Source organism: Sphaeramia orbicularis, chromosome 21 (genome assembly GCF_902148855.1).
Source record: "Sphaeramia orbicularis chromosome 21, fSphaOr1.1, whole genome shotgun sequence".
Classification (NCBI taxonomy): domain Eukaryota; kingdom Metazoa; phylum Chordata; class Actinopteri; order Kurtiformes; family Apogonidae; genus Sphaeramia; species Sphaeramia orbicularis.
Genome location: NC_043977.1, coordinates 7,889,148 through 7,911,006, shown reverse-complemented (window position 1 = coordinate 7,911,006; position 21,859 = coordinate 7,889,148). Strand labels below are relative to the sequence as shown.

Here is a 21,859-nt window from a genome sequence, read left to right as displayed (position 1 = left end):
TTTTCTGCTTTTTCAGCATAATGTGATAGATAGATAGATAGATAGATAGATAGATAGATAGATAGATAGATAGATAGATAGATAGATAGATAGATAGATAGATAGATAGATAGATAGATAGATAGATAGATAGATAGATAAAACAAATTATAATATGAGATATTTTTTATATAATACATGGTGGAGGGATGTGGCATTGTTTTATATTAATTAGTCTTGGAAAGGTCAAAGATGATCTGTAACACTAATTTGTGATAAACCAAGATAACTTCTTTTTTTTATTTATTAATCTTTATTTAACTAGTAAAAAAAAATCCCATTGAGATTCAGAACCTCTTTCTTTGCATAATGAATTCACAAACATGCATGTAAATCTTCCTTAAACATCTTTATTCCAATATATTTCAGTACATCCAGTGCATCATCAAGATTTTTAAAGAGTGAAAGATCAACAACTGTCATCACTCAATAAATGAAAATAGATCAGAAAAGTCTGATCTGATTGGATGTCATCTGCCTCCAACAGACACCACTCGTCCAATCAGACCAGAGGAGCAAACAGGAAGAGAATACCACTTTGTGAGCAAAGAGCTGTTTGAGTACATGGTCTGTAACCACAGGTACTGAAACATCCGCTGTCACTGTAATTAAATATATACTCTGATACGGAACCACTTTCATTGATTACATTAGTTTAGATTAGTTTACTTTAGATCAGATTAGATTACATTAGATTAGTTTAGATTACATTACATTAGATTAGTTTAGATAACATTACATTATATTAGATTAGTTCAGATTACATGACATTAGATTAGATTAGTTTCGATTACATTATATTAGTTTAGATTACATTACCTTAGATTAGTTTAGATTAGAGTACTTTAGATTAGTGTAGATTACAATACATTAGATTAGTTTATATTACACTGCATTAGATTACATTAGATTATATTACATTAGATTAGATTAGACTTTACTGATGCCACAGTGGGGAAATTCACTGGAAAAAACATGTGCATGTTAATAAACAGTGTTGGTCTTTGTGTGGCTGCTGCGTTTGTTCAGGTTTGTGGAGTACGGTGAGAGTAAGGGTCACCTGTACGGGACGAGCTCGGACGCCATCGACGACGTGCTGAAGCGAGGACGGATGTGCATCGTCGACGTCGAGCCTCATGTGAGATGATGATTTTTAAGTCGTATCAGATTTTTGGGCCACAGTCAGTATGTGTAGCATCATGGTTGTTATTTATTTTTTTGCAGAGTATCCTCTCACTGCGGACAAGGAAACTAAAGCCCTATGTGATCTTCATCAAAGCTCCCAGTTCAGAAAGACTGAGAGAGACTCGGAAAAACGCAAGAATCATCACCAACTACACCATCAACAGGGCGTTCACGGTAACAGATACCTGGGCCTTCCTGTTTAGATATGTTTGTTAAATTTCAAATACAGGATACACACAGGTATTCAAACACAAAACAAAACAAAAACAGAAAAAGGAAAAAAAAACGAAAAAATCGAAACAAAACCCGCTTAACCCTCCCAAACCGCTTGCTGTCACCAGATCTATATGCATATACAATCTGGCACTGTAAATATAAATAAAGTCACATATCAGAGTGTTACATTCACATACATCTTAACTTTTTAAGGGCCTTGTACATGTGTCGTAGAATTGTCAAAAAAGATTAAAAAACATTTCCACACTTTATGAAACTTCTGTTCAGATCCACGTAATGTATATCGGATTTTTTCAAGTTGAAGGTTGGAGATCATCTCTCTGACCCAGTGTCCAGTGGAGGGTGGGGCAGGTTCCTTCCACCTTGTAAGAATAAGGCGGCGTGCCAAAAGAGTACTGAAGGCGACCACCTTGTGTCCTCCTGCGGGTAGCTGTGGCCTTCCAGGAACGATAACAAACAATGCGGTTAAAGGGTCAAGGGTGATCGTAACTCCTTGTACAGTAGTGAGCACTTCAAAAATACTCCTCCAATAATGTTCAAGACTGGAGCAGGACCAGAACATGTGTAACAGTGTTGCTTCACTTGTTTTGCATCTATCACAGGTAGGATCAGACACCTGGGCCTTCAGTTAATCCACTGCAGTCTACCGTACACAAGGATGACCTGTGGTGAACGTCCATAGATGCACTAGGTGGAGAACATGTTAGTTTTTAACTCTGGGTTTCTTCTGCAGGAGGATGACTTCTCTGAGGTGGAGGACAGTTCCCAGCTGATCGAGGCCAAGTACAAACAGTTTTTCGACTGCACGTTGGTGAACGATGACCTGCAGGACGCCTGTATGCAGCTCTGCTCCATCATCCAACAGGCCCAGGATGAACCCCAGTGGATCCCCGTCAGCTGGACCCGGACTGAGGACTAGAACAGGACCAGAGGATGGACATGAGGACACTAAAAGTAGAAGAAGACAGAAGTATAGAGATAAGTGTTGTTCTACCGGTGGAGGAGTCACTGGATCAGTGGGTGAATGCAGTAGAACTGAACTGGACTCACAAGTACAGACCTGATGGACTCATTTTTATGGAACATCTCTGTTTTTACCGCACAAACATCTGATGTCCAAGGTGACATTAGTTTGGTAAATTCATTACGTGTTAGCTTTGTTGTAAAATAATAGGCGTTTCTCAAAACACATTCTTGTCTGTTCTTCTGTTCTCATGAAACATCATCAGTCCAGGCCCAAGTTGTGTTCCATTTAAAACTTCACACAAACCAAGATCAGATGGAATATGCGATTGTTCTTATTGTCTTTTAGCTTAAACCAAGGATTCACTGGTTGGTGACTCGTGTGGACTTGGCTGCAAATATCCCATGATGCATTTCATGTTGCTCTCAAAGGCAACAGCAGCTTCTGTGAAAACTGACCTCAGAAATGTTTTATTGTGTAGATGATGATGATGTGATATAATGTTGGAACACACGCCAGAGGCAGAACAACGAGAAGATACATTTGTATTACCACAATATGGGATTCAACGAAATTAGTTAATAAAGTTTTGAAGAATATACAAAATGTATAAAATTGTAAATGACATGTAAATAGTACAAATGTATTGAAATCAAATCAGTGACATGTTGTGGTGGATTGTGGGAATACACTGGGGAGCCGATGGTGTAAATGCAGCAGAACCAGAGAGGAAAGTTCACAAGTACCAACCACAGAGATCCTGTACTAGTACATGTGTCAGCCCAGTATAAAATACAAGTGAATACATAAAAGTTGGTTTGTGATTGTGAATATCTCTGCTAATTAAAGAAGGTTTTTGTTTTCTACAGTTTTCATCATTCAGTAAAAGTCGGATCATCTGTGCAGCTCAGACACAAAACGTGCAAGCAGGGTTAAAACTTCATGAATGGGATACGAATTGTTGGTGCAAATGCAGCACAAGTCAGGCCACTGTTAACTGGTGCATCCATTCTTGGTGGATTTTTCCTCAAATGTAGAGAAAAAGCAGGTTAGTTGAAGTTTCAGTTGATCATGAATTGCAGTTTCAACAACACGAACAAGACGTTGAATGTTATAATGGCTCCTTCCCTTTTGACAATCAGTTCAAGGTCAACAGCCAAAGAAGTCATCAAAGAGAACTTCCATACCAGACATGAACGAGAGTGGAGGATTTGGTGAAGAGTAATGGTACTGACACTGATGGACAGACAGATGGATGGACGTCGATGGCTGAAGGGTAAACATGATCACTGGCAAAAAAAAAAAAAGATGAGGAACTGTCGCTGACCAACAGTATCAATAACAAACATAACTATTTGGTAAATGCAGAAGATGCACATGTCTCTTACAATTAGGGTAAAATACAGTTTGCATCCATAGTCTCTGCAGTGAACATGAGAACACACTCATCTACGACATTGATTCACCAGTAAAACCCATGGAGTTGGATCAGTGACAGTGGTTTATATTCATTTAATGGTATGTTTTACTGAAAAAGTCACTTTTATTGTTTTTGATATAATAACCTTCAACTTTAATCTGAGCTTTTATGGACATCAGCAAATTAAATATAGGAAAATACACTATGTTAACTTAATGCAAAAAACAGAGGATAATATTATTATAAATGGTGATAAATCAATTAAGAAAGGGTAAATGTAGAGAAAAATTCATTTGGGAACTGACACAAAAGTAGCTCTGGGTCTGTATGGGTTAAAGCTCAAAACTCACACTTCAGTCATATCTTGATGATTTAATTTCTAATCCTCTGTGATGATGTAGCAAGGCTAACATGACATAATGTGTTCAGTTAATGATATATTTTGCTGAGAAAGTTGTGTTTCTTTCAGGTTTCTTTGTTTTGATATAATAACCTTTGAATTTTCTTTGAGCTTTGATGATCAGTGAATTAAATCTAGGAAAAACCTGATTTTAACTGAAAAAATGCAAAGGATGATATTATAATAAATGGTGAGAAATGGTGGATAATTATGGGTTTATGATGGAGTCAACCTTCCAGTATCCAGGTGAGCATATTGTACACACTCTGTACTTTATGTTATAAAAGGTCATATTATTTTTCAGTTTGTTGCAGGTCAGAATTCAGAAGTTGTTTGTTTTTGTATGATTTTTAAGATTCTGACCCATCCACTAAAATCATCACATTGTAAATATGTTAAATTCCTGCACTAACACCCTTCTACCAAATGAGTGCAAAATACACAGACACATTTTAGTATTTAACATTTGACCTAGAACAAAAAAATATTAACGTATATTACCCATGTTGGTGTTAATCATTGACATATGCCAGGGTGAAAAAATAACTAATCCAATTTTTAGGCAGTATATTGACAAAAAAGGGGGTTTTATGTTTTTTGCATCAAAAAATATGGTTTATTTACATTACAAACATGGCATTTAAAGGGTTAAAAATATGACAGTTATTGAGTATTTGATATTTTTGTTTATGGCTCAAGTTGATGAAATTCAAAAAAAAAAAAAGCAAAAACTAGAAGCAGTTGGAGAGCGCAGACCTCCGCCAAGGCAGGTCAGTGGACCCCTCACCGACCCCACCCCCATCACCACCAAAATTTAATCATTTGTTCCTCATGCCAGTATCAACATTTCCTGAAATTTTCATCCAAATCCATCCATAACTTTTTGACTTATCTTGCACACGGACAGACAGACAGACAAACCAACGCCGACAAAAAACATAACCTCCTTGGCGGAGGTAATAAACTGCAAGAAAAACATTTCTACGACACTGTGCAGATTACACACTTTTGTAGTTTTAGGAAGGACCTCTATGGGCGGACACCAGAGGGTTAAACCTGCTTTATGTGTCGTATTGTCTCACTCTGCTCAGTCTGACGTAGACTTTCTTCTGCTCTTTCTCAAGTTAATCCGTTGTGGAGCAGATGCAGCTGGGATGATTTAACTAAAAGATTAGTGTCTTCTACCTGCAGCCTGCTGACCATGAGCTTTACTGTCATCTATACGAGCACTGAGAAGAGGTGAAATACCTCCTGACAGACGAACGTGTAGTGGACGTTACGCTGTGTTCAATACACTGTTCTATGATGTTGTGTCTTTATCGTGTGGTGAAAATGGACTGACTTCACTGATGAAGGCTTTCACTTGTTTCCTCTTCTTCTCCAATGAAACTACTGGTCAGATTCATTTCAAATTTCATATGTATCTTCCTTGGGACAATGTCTACAAACTTTGTTCACAGTTTGAGATATTTAGATTTTTAACACATTTTTGAAATATAATCAATGAGCCATATTTTGATGGTTTAGAACATGGAAATGGTTACAGATATCAATATAGTTACTATTGATCACTGATAGGAAGTCATATATGGACTTTCATTTGGGTCCATGACCTTTGACCTTGAGTGACCTTGAAGGGTCAAACTCAAGGTCACCATTGTCTAGAATTCAACAATCTTCTTCTCAGAAACTACTGGTTGGATTCATTTCAGGTTTTTTTTGTAATTCTTTTGGGACAATGTCTACAAACTGAAAAAAAAAAGTTTTGAAATATAAAAAATGTGCCGTTACTTCTAATGGTCCATATTTTGATGGTTTATAACATGTAAATGGTTATAGATATTAATATAGTTCCTACTAATCACTGACAGAAGTCATATATGGAGTTTGATTGAATTAGTTGAGTTGTCCTCCAGTGAAAGTCCCACCCACTTCTATTCAAGACCACTGGACTCTAACATAGAAACAGAACCTGACAACCTCACACATTCGACTGGTATTGATTCATATAGACCATGACGCTGACATACAGGGACATTGGAACTATTTTTAAAGTCCCTCTGACTCTGAGGAGTTCATGCGTCCTACTGACCTGACTCCGTTTCTCATGCCTCCTCTCCACAGAGTAAACATTGATTGGATGTGTGATTACACTGGAGGTGTGGGATTATTGTTGTACAAGGCTAATGTCCAGCCTTTGACATCACAGCTGATCGACCAACCACAAAGCTGCTCAGTACACGACCACATGACAACCACCACCACCTGCTGCTGTAAACCCAGGGACGGGTCTCAAATCTGGGATAAGCCTCCTCCCCCCTCTGTCCCCTCGCTTCGCCTCAGTTCATCTCTGTACTTTGTAAGAGTTACCAGTTCTGTTTCACGCTGTCACATCGAAGCACGTCTTCTTCATGAACCATTTGTCCTGAATAAGGATAGAACACAGAGAAGCCGGGAGGAGGAGGGCTGATTTGGGTATTGAGACTCGACCTAAGATACTGTTCAGTCTGATAAGATCAGTGAGACTCAGTCTGTTGTAAACACTGTGGTGTTTCCTCTTCACGGACACAGACAGACGCAGGTCAGTACACCTGTTATTTATTAAAATATTTATTAAAATATACCTTTAGACACTTTAGAGAAGATACCTGAGAGGCCTAGAGATACAGTATATGGACAAAAGTATGTGGACACATTGAATTCAGGTGTTTCTTTTCTGGGATACAAAACAATAATGACTAATGTCAGAATATAGTTTTATATTATGGGATAAATATCATTGTATTGGTTAGTTTTAGTTTTTATCTCAAATCATCATGAACAGGACATCTTACAGCTGTAGACATGATGTGTCCTAATATTTATGTCAGTATAGTTTATGAACATCAATATTTCCTTAAAGTTTGATGGGAGATTTTTTTTCCTCAGTGAGATGTGAAGAAAGTCATTGATTAGTTTTGGTAGAAAAAATTTTATTTACAGTCAGAGCATGAAAAATATTTTAGAAATTTAGAGGCAGAACATTTAAAATCATAGTCATGGATAGAAAAATCAATCAATGTTGAGAGAAAATAATTCAATTTGTCATTTTGTCATTTTGGAAGCAAAGAAAACAATTTAAACCAAACTAACCAATGCAATGATATTTATCCCAATGTAAAACTATATTCTGACATTAGTCATTATTGTTTTGTATCCCAGACCCCTGTTAGAAAAGAAACACCTGAATTCAGCGTGTCCACATACTTTTGTCCAGATAGAGTATAAAACATTAAAACATTCAGATGTAAATGGATTGTACTGGTAAAGTCAGTATTATGAAGTAAACTTCCTTCACAATGCCCCAAAGTTTTTCGTCAGAACTGGGTTCCATATCATACAGCTTCTACAATATTCAGATTTTGGGGTGTTTTTTGTTTTTGATGCTATTTCCTGCATATTACAATTGCATGTGTCTTGATACAGAGACTGAAAAATGCATTAATATGTTCATTTTAAGTTTCCTAAAACAATAAGCTAAGACTTTTACCCAGTACTAAATGTCATTAACTGAATGTAAACCCAGTGTGTCCATCCACTGTCATTGATCCAACTCCATGGGTTTTACTGGTGAATCAATGTTGTAGAAGATGACTGTGTTTCCACGGTAACTAAGGAGCCTCTATTTTGTAAAGCTTTTATTCGTTTTGTGCATTTTATTTTATTTTTTTTTATTTGTTTTTGTTTATCTTGTTACATATTTTGTTTATTTTTCCAAATTTTGTTGCCTCTTATTTTTTGTTCAATTTTGTTTATTTTGTGGCTTATTTTGTCCATGTTATTAATTATTTTGTTGATTTATTATAAATTTTTGTTCATTTTATTGATTACGTTGGCTGTTTTTGTTATTTTGTTGCTCATTTCCTTTTTTTCATTCCTTTTTGTTCATTTTATTTAAAACCAAGCATTTCCATCCGCTGTCATTGATCCAACTCCATGGGTTTTACTGGTGAATCAATGTTGTAGAACATGATGGTGTTTCCACGGTAACTACGAAGCCTCTGAACGTCCAAATGGGTCATATCTAATGACCATGAAAAGATGACAAACTGTATTTGACACCAATTCTTTGCATGTATTGATAGGATTAGTGGATCATCAGGTACTAAACACTTTAGATCAGTAGATGCTTTTGGACGCCAGTGGCTGTTTAGGTCTTTGTGGGTCTTTAGGTCAGTATAACTCCATGTATTTAGAACAGTAAGAGTATTTTCTCCTTAGAACAGAAGCAGATATTCATTAAGAACAGGATGTCAAACATATGGTCCATGGGCTAAAACTGGTACGCGTAAAGTTTTTATTTTTTTTTTTGTTATAAAACAGCAGTTGTCATTTATTAGTAGTTTTTGTTAATATTAGTTTTTATTATTTTAGTATTGGTTATTATGCTATTATTTTACTGGTCTGGTCCACTTGAGATCAAATTGTGCTGTATGTGGAACCTGAACTAAAACGAGTTTGACACTGACTTTGACGGAGTTTATTTAGGGGCTGTCACTAGGTAAAGTCCAGCCATAGGGTGGGGGATACAGTACTGTGCAGAAGTTTTAGGCAGCCTTTAGATTTGTTGTTTTTGCAGCGTTGAAATGAACATGCATATTTATTTCTCCGTCTTTTTTCTTTAGATACAACAAGAAAATACAGGAAATGTGTGCACAGCCTTAAAAGACACACAAAAAAATGGAACTAAATGGGTTGTAAAATTTAAAGTCAGTATTTAGTGTGACGTCTGACCCCAAGACAAGAAGCAGCAAAAACCATTAGAAACATCTGACATGTGTTGAATGAAACCTGGAAGAAAAAAATCAGAGAGTAAATGCCCAAAATTTCAAAATGGTTAAAGACATGTTAAGTGTAAAAGGAAGGTCACGCTAAATACGACCACTTTGGTTTATAGAAGCTGTTTTTTTCATTGAAACTTTTGTTTTTACTGCTGTTCATACTTTACTGTAGTACCAGGAATTCCGTCCATCCGTTCTTCTGAGTCCGAGATTTGTGTCCAACCGATTTCTTGGACACTATTTATAGAATTCTTTCACATTTCACACACATGTTCTTTACCACTAGGAGAGGTGCAGTTGTACAAAATAAGAAAAAATTAATAGAAAATTTAAAAAAACAAACCAAAAGTTGCATGGTTAGCAATAAAATTAATGAAATCAAATGATCCCAAAAATGAAGAATTAAGAAAAAGTACAAAATACTCAACAAATTAATCTAATCTCTGAAAAAAATTAACAGTATAATAAACAAACAAACGAGCAACAAAATGAAAATGAAAAATTTGCAAAATTAACAACAAAATGAGCATAAAAACAACAAAATGAACACAAAGTAAAAAGGTACAAAACAATCAGTAAAATTAACTGAAATTTTACAAAATAAGCTACAAGGTAATGAACAAAACAATGAGCAAGATAATGATAATAATCCAAAATAATGAACAGAACTGATCCAGAGCATGTTTTCATTTTCATTTCACTGTATTTGATGGTCGTTTCTGACCTCAGTTTTGGCTTTTTGTTCTTATTTTTTCATGTTCAATCTGATAATAAAACTGACTCTGAAATCACATCCACTTCACTACAACAAACTCCAGTACGACCTCTGACAGAAACAGGAATTTTCCAACTGATCTATTTGTTGTAGATCTTCAATTGTCAAAAACCTTTACAGTCGATCTTTGACAAATCTTAGTCATGCGTTTCCTGAAGCTTTACTTGAGCACATGCCCTGAAAGCAAAGGCTGATCCAATTATCTCCACCTCCAACACCACCACCTGTCCACCTAGAAAAGAATAGAATAGAATAGAATAGAATAGAATAGAATAACCTTTATTGTCATTGTATGTTCAGTGCTACTCCGATCAGTGCAACAATATGAATGAAAGTCAATACTTCACAAAATAAGAATAGAGCAAATATAAAATTACAAAAACTGAAATTAAGATAAGAAAATTAATGTCAAATTTTAAAGTAAAATAAGAATAGAGCTAAAGGTAGAATAACTCTAGAGTGGAAATCTCCTGACCCACCAAAAGCTTAATGATCTGATATTTTTCCTAAAATTCGAAAAAATAAAGTATTTCCCCAGAGGATCAATTAAAAAGTTCCATAAATTTTGGGACCGCTTAATTTTGTATTTTGATAGGCTCAGCACCCTCATATACCGTGTTAGCCAGAAACAACGCATGAAAGTATCCCTTTATTTATTTACCCACATCATTATTTACATTACTGTGTGCCCACCCTTCCACACACTTTTTTTTGTTGTTTCTTTCATGTTTAATGGCAGTTTGTATGTATGCAGGAAGGGTGGGAGGGAGGGGATTTGTTTGGTTAAACTAAGACATTGTATCTAAAATTCATCATATATTGTTTTTCCTTTCTTGAATAAAAATGAATAAATAAATAATAAAAAAATAAAGTAGAATAACAATAAAAATAGATATAAAATATGAAAAGACACAATATTAACACTATAAACAGTATTTATTACCTATGAAAACAGTATATCTATGAACTGAAGGATATATAAAAATAGTGCATTTATGTTTTGATAATTATTGAATATTGCATTATTATTGCGAGTTAAAGATCCTTTTTTCATGGTGTTCTCCAGGTAACCACCATGCCGACTGTCAAGAGCAAGAAGAAGAAGCAGAAGAAGGAAGTGACGGAGGGCGAGGAGCAGGGAGAAGGTCAGAGGTCACAGTCAGCAGTCTGTCATTCTGTGTCCATGTTGTGTTGTTGTGTTGTGTTGTGTTGTATTGTATTTAGTTGTGTGTCTCTGTAGGAGGAGTTGAGATGGAGATGGAGGAAGGAATCCAGAGGAGTCATTCTGACAGCAGAGACCCTTTAACCCCAGAACCCCAGGACCCGGCACCACAGAAGAAGAAGAAGAAAAAGAAGACGCCGACTATCGGTAACAAAGCTTTTACTCATACCCATTGTTTTTTCATATTTTTAGAGAGTATGCACATAAATGACAGCAGTTTTAAAGTACTTCCATGTAATATTGATGTTCCAAACTCTGACCAGCAGGGAGCAACCTGGTACCAGAACACACTTCGTTTTACCAAAACCACCAACAAGTCAACACTATGTATCCACAGACTGTATCAGTCACTGAATAAAGTATGAAAGATGGCAAACTAAATTAAACGGTAGATAAAATGAACTAAAAGACAATAAAACTGAACTATTTGATGGTTAAATCAGACTTAAAGATGGTTAAACCAGACTAAAGTATAGTAAACCCAAACTAACAGATGGTTTAAACAATCTAAAATCTGATTAAAAGAAAAAAAAAAAACTGAATAAAAGATGGTAAAACTAAACTAAAAGATAGATAAAATGAACTAAAAGACAATAAAACCAAACAAAAAAATGTCTAAAACCAACCGAAGGATGATTAAATTAGACTAAAGTATAGTCAAACCAAACTAAGAGATGGTTTGAATAGAACAGAGGTTGGTAAAACCAGTGTAAAAGACAGTAAAAACTAAACTAAAAGATGTTAAAATGGACCAAAATCCAGTCACATAAGTCTAAAAGATTGTAAAAGTGAACTATTTGATGGTTAAATCAGACTTAAAGATGGTTAAACCAGACTAAAGTATAGTATACTCTAACTAACAGATGGTTTAAACAGTCTAAAATTTGATTAAAAACAACAACAACAAAACAGAATCAAAGATGGTAAAACTAAACTAAAAGGTGGATAAAAAGAACTGAGACAATAAAACCAAACTAAAAAATGGCTAAAACCAACTGAAGGACAATTAAACTAGACTAAAGTATAGTCAAACCAAATTAAGAGATGGTTTTAATAGGATAGAAGTTGGTAAAACCAGTGTAAAAGACAGTAAAACTAAACTAAAAGATGGTAAAATGGACTAACATCTGGTCAAATAAATCTGAAGATTGTAAAACTAAACTGTTTGATGGTTAAATCGGACTAAAGTATAGTAAAACCAAACTAAGAGATGGTTTAAACAGTCTAAAATTTGATAAAAATCAGTGTAAAAGAATGTAAAACTAAACTAAAAGGTAGATAAAATGCACTAAAATTGTTTCTACGCATCTGTATCGTGGCATCATCAAGTTTTCTTCTTCAAATTAAAATTAAAGACGATTAAAAGACGCTTATCTTAACAGTCTCTCAAAATAGCACTGTCTTATAATCTTCAAGTGCTGCATCAGCTGATAGTTTACATTATAGTTCTGTTAGCTTAGCTCTGTTTTTAGACTGAAAACAGCCACAGTAAAACCGCTAATCACCTCTGTTTTCTGTTCGATTTGTGTCGTCAATAGCTAAACTAAAGATCTGTTTGAATCCAACAAACAAAGTCAGAACTGTCACACTTTAGTCTGAACCGTGGATCAATAAACAACAATTTAGCAAAGATAAGAACATCCCATAATAACTTTATACCTTTATAAGCCTCAGAATCAAACTCACCCGAGTAGAAGAAACGCTGATATTAACCATCAGCTACATTCTGAACATTTACAGCTGAGTCCAGTGGAGAAAACAACAGCTTCTATTTTTATCACTTCTTTTCTTTGACTCTAAAGGTTGTTTCTTAATGGTTCTCATCCCATCTGGTCATTTTCTGATGCTTTGGTCAGAGGCCCCGTGGTGGAAAAATGGTTAATTATAACATTGATGAGGACAGTGTTTTGTTCTTCATGTGATCATAAATCTTCCACTAATGCACTTTTAAAGTCAGACGGATGTTCTGTGCAATAATTTTAATCCTTAGGACGACTTTGTCAACGTTTTTCTTTGTTCTGAATTGTCAGATCATGAAGCAGAACATGGTGACGTTCCAAACGGTAACGCTGCAGAACCGACCCCAGAGGGAGAAGAAATGACTGTCGCTGTAACAAAGAGGACAAAAAGGAAGAGGTGAATGAGATTAAGCAGGAAAAATTCACGCTTTTACACGAGTCTCAAACCAAATTCACAGACTTATGACACAGATAATACTTCTTGATCACATTTAGTTAATTCTTTCATCTTGAATGTGTAATCAAAAGTAAATCCAACCAAAAAGTAAATGTTAAAATAAATGTTAGATGTACTGAAATGGTGAAAATGTGTAAATGTAGGCAAAAGGATGAAGGAAAGAAGGAAAGTGAATGAAACATTGAATGAATCAGCAGAAATTAAGAAACAAATCAGAAATATAATAAACACGTTCAAAAAAATGAACAAAATAATGAACAAATGAGCAGAAATTAAGAAAAAAATCAACAATGTAATAAACATGTTGAAAAAAAATTTACAAAATATTGAACAGATGAGCAGAAATTAAGAAAAAAATCAACAATATAATAAACACACTGAAGAAAATGAACAAAATATTTAACAAATGAGCAGAGATTTAAATAGAAATCAAAAATATAATAAACACACTGGAAAAAAATGAACAAAATATTGAACAAATGAGCAGAAATCAAGAAAAAAAATCAACAATTTAATAAACATGCCGAAACAAATTTAACAAAACATTGAACGAATGAGCTGAAATTAAGAAATAAAATCAACAATATAATAAACACACTGAACAAAAATTTATAGAATAAGCAACAAAATCAACAAAATATTTAAGAAAAGGCACAAAATGAACCAAAACTGAACAAATTTACAAAATGTACAAAGAAAATAAACCGGATGATTTTAATCAATAAAATAAAACAAAATTTGAACAATTAGTAACAAAGTGAACAAAATAAAGCAACATAATGAACTGAAATGAATAAAATAATAAACAAAATAAGTAAAGTATTTAACAAGATGCACAAAAATGAAATAAAAATTAACAAAATAATAAATAAAATGACCCACAAATTTGCAAAATTAGCATATGAACAGACAGAGTTGAGACTGACCTTTGACTTTTTTCTTATTTCTGACTCAAATAACAGGAAAGCAAAGGCAACAGAGAACTACAGCAATGACCTTGGAGTCGAGGACGATGATATCGCCAATGACAACCAGTCGCCCATTCCTCAGCATTCTCTGTTCTCAGCCCCCCACGGACACAGCCAGGCATCCGGAAAAGTCTTTGTAGAGAGAAACCGTGAGTGTGAAACGCATTTCACAACCTGGACTCGTCACCACCGCAAAATAAAGATAAAGATAGAAGATAAAAATAGACCAACCACCCACATATTTGGACAGTTAGTTCAAATAAAGCAGGATTTAGAGGAAATTCTGCTTCCAATTTAGCCAGAAGCCAGAAAGACACAACCTTTTTTATTCTTATCTCACTGGGCAATGAGCTACTGTGAAGGCACTGGGTCCAGGGGCATCTTCATCGTCTTCGTCGTCTTTGTCGTCTTCATCGTCTTCATCGTCTTTGTCATCTTTGTTGTTGTCGTCTTCGTTGTTGTCTTCATTAGCAATTTCTTCAAACATCTTCTCAGATGAAACTACTGGTCGGATTCATTTACATTTTTTTTTATGTATCTTCCTTGGGATGATGTCTGTAAAATGTTGTCACAGTTTTGAGAAATTTAGAATTTTGACGAATTTTTTGAAATATTAAACATTTGCCTTTCCTTCTAATGGTCCATATTTTGATGGTTTATAACATCTAAATGGTTACAGATATCAATATAGTTACTATTGACCACTGATAGGAAGTCATATATGGACTTTCATTTGGGTTAATGACCTTTAACCTTGAGTGACCTTGAAGGGTCAAAATCAAGGTCATGAATGTTTACATTTCAGCAATCTTCTTCTCAGAAACTACTGGTTGGATTCATTTCTAATTTTTTTATGAAGTTTCCTTGGGACAATGTCTACAAAGATTGTTCACAATTTTGAGAATTTTTGACTAATTTTTTTAACATTAAAAATGTGCCTTTCCTTCTAATAGTCCATATTTTGATGGTTTATAACATGTAAATAGTTACAGATATCAATACAGTTCCTATTGATCACTGATAGAAATCATATATGGACATTGACTGAATTAGTTGAGTTCTCCTCCAGTGAAAGTCCCACCCACTTCTATTGTTAGATTGATCTGCATCCAGACCACAGGACTGGAACATAGAGACAGAACCTGACAACCTCACACATTCAACTGGTATTGATTCAGATAGAAAATGACACTGACATACAGGGACACTGGTCTTATTTTTGGAACCTAATTCAACCAGAAACAAGAAAAACACACAATCTTCTTTATTTTTAATACATGTTTTACCTGTTCCACCATAAAACACTGACTATATTTGAGTCATTTCCCTTCAATCCACTTGTTTATGAATGTTATTTGACTTAACTAACTGTAAATGGAATCTAATGTTAATGTTTCACTCTATGCTGTGTAACAGCCTCATTAACCCAGAGCACATTCCTGTCAGCGCTGAGCAGGCGTTTAATCCATCAGAGCGTCGTATGTGGGTCATTGGCAGATGACCTGACCTGACCCGGCACATATCCTTCAACACTCCGAGTATTCACGCAGTCACACCAACAACAGCTTCTGGAACGATGAACCTCATTACGCTGCTTCGATGTTAGATTGCATCAGTGGTGGAGTGGCTAATCGGGAGATTCAGGAGGATTCCTGATGGGCTGGCTCATGTCAGCCTGGACTTTGGGCCGGTTGGATAGGAAAAATTATTTTGACACTTATCCGTCACTTCTCTCTTTCTTGCATTCATTCTCCATTCAACTATGCATTCATTCTCCATTCATCTGAAAGCCCATTGCAGTAGATTCGATGGATTCTACCATCTGAAAGAATTCTTCCCTCCCAAATGTTTCAGTTGGTTTGGCCCTCAAGTTGTCTATTCTGGAGCAGTAGCGCGAGTCAGTGGGTGGTGATGGAGGGCAGGAGGAGGCCAGGTGGAACCGAAAAGGCCAGGTTAAAGAAAATGAAGCTACTGCACAGTTTAGTGTAAATCTGGCAGATTTACCCACTGGCACCCTCGGTACTGTACCAGTTTGAGATCACATCAGGCTGTATGTGGCCCCTGAACATCCATGTGATAGACTGTGCTGTATATGGTTTAGACATTTTTCATAAAAACTCATTAAAATAGACATAAAGTAATAAATCTCTTAAATTTTAGGGGTTCTGGGATTCAATTTATTCAATTCAAGTTTATTTCCAAAAACGGGATAGAAACACCACTGATAAACTCAGATGAGCATTAAACGTGTGTGTGTGTGTGTGTGTGTGTGTGTGTGTGTGTGTGTGTGTGTGTGTGTGTGTGTGTGTGTGTGTGTGCGTGTGTGTGTGCGTGTGTGTGTTGCAGGTCGTTTCCATGGTGAGCGACTAGACCACCTTCGACACTCAGAGCTCATGGACGACTACATGGACCCCCGACAAATATGGACGACTAGAGATGTGGCTATGAAGGTCCACAGTGGCTTCAGGTCTGAAAACACACACAACAGAACACATATATGGGTCTGAAAGACAGTCACAACGCACAGATGATGAGTCCTGACCATCAGGACATTAGTATAATATAACTAGCAGGTTGACCTGAGGGGATCCACAGGTTCTAGATGTGGTAGTTTGTATGCTGTTGTGTATTTGTGCATGCTGTACCACATTTGTCCAGCAGTCACTGCCAAAACATTCTGGGTATAGCAACATGATTGTAAGGCTATTGTATTCCAAAATTATTAATATCTCCCAAAATATTTGTCCTATCAACTTGCTGTTTTCACTAGTCTGTTCCTTGACCAAAAATACGTTAAGTATGACAAACTGCAGCAGTCAGCTCTGTACAGATGTTGTGTGAATCTTCAGACACGCATACTGTACATGCACACACACACACACACACGCACACACACACACACAGAGGCCAATTGGCTTATATAATAAAGATAATACTATCACCATTTCTCTCAGCTGTACTTTACATGTGTGTAATATTAGTAAGCTAACGTGCTAACATCATAAAGAGCAGTGCTTGGATATTTAACCATCTACGGTGCAGAAGATAAGACAACAAAGTTCTCCATATTTGATGATGATGGTTTAATGTAGGGGTGTCAAACATGTGGCCCGTGGGCCAAAACCAGCCCACCAAAGGGTCCAATCTGGCCCGAAGCACAAATTTGAAAAGTTCAAAAATTACACTGAAGACATGTTTTCTGACTTGTCTTTTCCACACACGACTGATTAACATAATGTCGCTGTGTTTTCTCTGTTCAGGGTGATCGGTCTGTTCTCTCATGGTTTCCTGGCCGGATACGCTGTCTGGAACATCATCGTGGTGTACGTTCTGGCGGGTGAACAGATGACGACGCTGCCCAACCTCCTGCAGCAGTATCACCTTCTGGCTTATCCAGCTCAGTCTCTGCTGTACCTGCTGTTGGCCATCAGCACCGTCTCCGCCTTTGACAGGTCTGGAAACACAAATATCACACTGGAGATAAGCACCACATACACCCATCACACGTAACATTATACCACCGACAGAAAAACAGTTGACAAAAATACAAGGAAAATGAGCTAAATAGTCACCAAAATGGGCAAATGTCAAGAAAATAGTAAACAAAATGGACAAATGTAAAGAAAATAGTCAACAAAATGAACAAATGTAAAGAAAATGATCAACAAAATGGACAAATAAAAAGAAAATAGTAAATAAAATGGACAAATGTAAAGAAAATAGTAAATAAAAGGGAGAAATATAAAGAAAATAGTCAACAAAATGGACAAATGTAAAGAAAATAGTAAATAAAATGGACAAATATAAAGAAAATAGTCAACAAAATGAACAAATGTAAAGAAAATAGTAAATAAAATGGACAAATATGAAGAAAATAGTCAACAAAATGAACAAATGTAAAGAAAATAGTCAACAAAATAGATAAATGTAAAGAAAATAGTAAATAAAATTGACAAATGTAAAGAAAATAGTAAATAAAATGGACAAATATGAAGAAAATAGTCAACAAAATGAACAAATGTAAAGAAAATAGTCAACAAAATAGATAAATGTTAAGAAAATAGTAAATAAAATGGACAAATGTAAAGAAAATAGTCAAACAAAATGGACAAAAATGAACATAAATTAGAGGATATTCACATTTTTAACAGACACTTTGTAGATACAAATATTGTCATAAGATAATTTCCTTTTTTTTTTTTTTTTTTTTTTTTACATTAAATCAAGTTGTCATGATTTATATTTTATTGTGCTGTTATTTCTCTTAATATCACATTGGGGCGTATGTGGCTCCTGAAATAAAACAAGTTCAAAACCCTCGAAGTTTAATGTCTTCAGAGTAATTTAACACTTCGGGCTGGATTGGACCCTTTGACAGGCTGGTGTTGGTCTGCTTGTTTGTTTGGTTTTTTTCAATTTTAATTTGCAGTTTTCAGTTATGTAAAACACCAAAAAATCAAACAAAAACCCCCACAAAGGCTGAGATGTGTGTAACAACTAATTAATTAATTATCTAGCCAGTTCTTGTTCAAAGAAAAAACAAGGGGCAGAGGCAGAGGACGGTCACAGGTGTACAGATATAATCGTTTGCCGTATGTTTGACACTGTGGGTATAGACGTATATTATGTGTTGTGGCTGACAGAGTCAACCTGGCCAAGGCGTCGATGGCCCTGAGGGGGTTCCTCACTCTGGACCCTGCCGCTCTGGCCTCTTTCTGTAAGTCACCTGACAACAACGCCACAGAAATATCAGAATGTTTTAGATGGTTTGTGTAACGACGACTCCTCTGTCTTCATCCAGTGTATTTCATCGCTCTGATCCTGTCGCTCAGTCAACAAATGACCAGCGACCGCATCAACCTCTACCCCACAGCCAATGAGACGCTATGGTGAGACCCGTCATGCTCAGTTCTGTTTTCTCCTCTTGTTTTGTTTTTATTTTCTCAACAGCTGATTGGTCATGAGTTATTCTGAAGGCACTGCGTTCGGCCTCGTCTTTGTTAGCAATTTCCTCAAACATCTTCTCTGATGAAACTACTGATCAGATTCATTTAAAATTTTTATGTATCTTCCTTGGGACAATGTCTACAAAGTTTGTTCGTAGTTTAGAGAAATTTTGTATTTTGTATTTTTTTAATGAATTTTTGAAATATTGAAATGTGCCTTTACTTACATATTTTGATGGTTTATAATATGTAAATGATAAGAGATATCAGTATAGTTACTATTGATCACTGATAGGAAGTCATATATGGATTTAGATTTGGGTCCATGACCTTTGACCTTGACTGACCTTGAATGGTCTTTAGTTCAACAATCTTCTTCTCTGTAACTACTGGTCGGATTCATTTCAATGTTTTTATCTAAGTTTCCTTGGGACAATGTCTATAAACTTTGTTCACAGTTTTGAGAATTTTTGATTTTTTAATTTTTTATGAACTTTTAAATATTTAAAATATGCCTTTACTTATAATGGTCCATATTTTGATGGTTTATAACATGGAAATGGATAAAGATATCAATATAGTTATTATTGATCACTGATAGAAGTCATATATGGACTTTGTATTAATAAGTTGAGTTCTCCTCCAGTGAAAATACCATCCATTTCTACTGGGAGATTGAGCAGCTGCATCCAGACCACAGGACTGGAACATTGAGACAGAACCGGACAACCTCACACATTCAACTGGGGATTGATTCTTAATGTGTGATTCTTAATTCTTAATTGATTCTTAATATGGTGGTGAGACACAGGGACATTGGTCCTATTTTTGCTTGTGTCCTTTCCTTCAGGCCTCCTGGTTCCGAGCAGCAGATCCTGAGGCCGTGGATTGTGGTTAACCTGGTGGTGGCGCTGTTAGTGGGTCTGGCCTGGGCTGTGGTCTCCACACGGCCTGACATCGATTATACAGAAGGTACACAAGCAAATCATGGAGAAAATAATAAATACTACCTCTAAGTCCACCCTGGTACCAACCGTAGACTGTAGAAGTACCAACACAGAGTTTTTCTACTCAAGACCAGCAAAAGAGACATATGGTGTCTCCTTGCAATTGAAACATCCCAAAACTTTTTAAAAACAGCCATAACATCTACAGGGGTTGGACAAAATAATGGAAACACCTTAAAAAATCAACAAAATATAATTTAATATCGTGTAGGTCCGCCTTTTGCGGCAATTACAGCCTCAATTCTCCGAGGTATTGATTCATACAACTTGTGAACTGTTTCCAAAGGAATTTTAAGCCATTCTTCAGTTAGAATACCCTCCAGCTCTTTTAGAGACGATGGCGGTGGAAATCGACGTCTTACTTGAATCTCTAAAACTGACCATAAATGCTCAATAATGTTGAGGTCTGGGGACTGTGCCGGCCATACGAGATGCTCAACTTCATTAGAATGTTCCTCATGCCATTCTTTAACAATTCTAGCTGTATGGATTGGGGCATTATCATCTTGAGGTGACGGTGTTTCCATTATTTTGTCCAACCCCTGTATATTTGTTTGGACTTTTCTGTTGAGAACTCACTTCATGCAGTATCTGAGATAAACAAATTACTGAAATAAAGGAAACCATATAGAAATGGAATGATTCAGGTCCTTTACTAATAATGATGATGATAATATTGATGATGATTTCCATGCAGTTTATTGACACATTTGTTTCATAAATAGCTGTGGACTCACCTGTTGTCTACTATAAAAGCTCATCCTGACTCTAACTGTAACAGTTTCTGTCACTGTGTACCACTATGAAATGGTCTCAAAGTGTAGAAATAGTCAAAAGGATACGGGTGTGTCCTGATAAAGTTTTTCTTTGCAGATTTTCTAATGACGATGGAAGTGGAAGGATATCCACGAGGAGAGGAGAACGTGGACATCCCAGCATGAAACCCTGAAGACCACCACTCAGTTTTTTTTTTTGTTTTTTTGTCATTTAATGTATGTAATTATGAATCATTTATTACTGTTTGTTATGTGTGATTTTGTAAATGAATAAAACAGTTCATATACAGTCACAGATAGTCCAGTGGTGGGGTTTTTTTTTGGCGTTTTTGTCAGTTTTGTCCACACAGTGGAGCTGCTGCTCAATGAATTATCATTATTAGTTTCCTCTTTAAAAATTATGAAAAAAGTCTAAATTACAAAAAAATTTCCTCTGGAGAAGTTTCTTGAGCAGCAAAAATTCAACATACAGCATGCAGATGTGTTTATCCAGATGGTATACAGTTTTTAGCATTGTTTTTTTTTTTTTTGGTAGAAGTAGTCTTCTTCTTATTCTACTTCTTCTTCTTCTTCTATTACTTATTATTATTATTATTATTATTATTATTATTATTATTATTATTACTGTTGTTATTATTACTGCTGTTGCTGTTGTTGTGAAGTTCAAAGACCCAGAGGTAATAGTCACCTGAAATAATCATGGATAATCCTTAAAATCCATATTCTGTCTTATGTCTCGTTTTTCCCAGTTATTATTATTATTATTATTATTATTATTATTATTATTATTATTATTATTATTATTATTATTATTATTAATCTCAGTGATGTCAGTCCCACAGATAACGTCCATATAAAGTAACCATCGATAATCAGTAAATCCACTCTCTGTCCAGTGAGTCTC

The 21,859-nt window shown here is 35.5% G+C and overlaps 2 protein-coding genes across 4 annotated transcripts in view; both read left to right on the top strand.

The window, feature by feature from the left end:
• Positions 1-2,955, top strand: part of LOC115412313 (MAGUK p55 subfamily member 4-like) — a 40,118-nt gene extending 37,163 nt beyond the window's left edge. The window contains exons 18-21 of the mRNA XM_030124738.1: positions 527-620; positions 1,069-1,177; positions 1,264-1,398; positions 2,195-2,955. Of these exons, the coding sequence (XP_029980598.1) occupies positions 527-620; positions 1,069-1,177; positions 1,264-1,398; positions 2,195-2,380 (524 nt within the window). The 3' untranslated portion in view covers positions 2,381-2,955. The remainder of the gene's footprint in view (positions 1-526; positions 621-1,068; positions 1,178-1,263; positions 1,399-2,194) is intronic.
• Positions 1,460-21,248, top strand: LOC115412314 (transmembrane protein 237A-like). Of its 3 annotated transcripts, none has more exons than XM_030124741.1 (11): positions 1,460-1,464; positions 10,907-10,985; positions 11,081-11,209; positions 13,093-13,198; positions 14,221-14,375; positions 16,573-16,693; positions 17,487-17,678; positions 18,870-18,943; positions 19,028-19,115; positions 20,023-20,144; positions 21,053-21,248. In XM_030124741.1, the coding sequence occupies exons 2-11, from the start codon at positions 10,916-10,918 to the stop codon at positions 21,118-21,120; spliced, it is 1,125 nt and encodes a 374-aa protein (XP_029980601.1). In that variant the 5' UTR covers positions 1,460-1,464; positions 10,907-10,915; the 3' UTR covers positions 21,121-21,248. The 3 variants fall into 3 exon arrangements, with proteins under 3 accessions (XP_029980601.1, XP_029980600.1, XP_029980599.1); XM_030124740.1 differs by lacking the exon at positions 1,460-1,464 and adding an exon at positions 6,357-6,826 and having other exon boundaries at positions 10,876-10,985; XM_030124739.1 differs by lacking the exon at positions 1,460-1,464 and adding an exon at positions 6,358-6,826.
• The last annotated feature ends 611 nt before the right edge of the window (positions 21,249-21,859 follow it).

Bases quoted from the DNA above. Each gene is read 5' to 3' on its own strand.
- LOC115412314 (XM_030124741.1), top strand. From the start codon at position 10,916: ATGCCGACTGTCAAGAGCAAGAAGAAGAAGCAGAAGAAGGAAGTGACG. The intron at 13,199-14,220 runs GTGAATGAGATT...CTCAAATAACAG, and splicing joins AAGAGGACAAAAAGGAAGAG to GAAAGCAAAGGCAACAGAGA. The intron at 18,944-19,027 runs GTAAGTCACCTG...GTCTTCATCCAG, and splicing joins TGCCGCTCTGGCCTCTTTCT to TGTATTTCATCGCTCTGATC.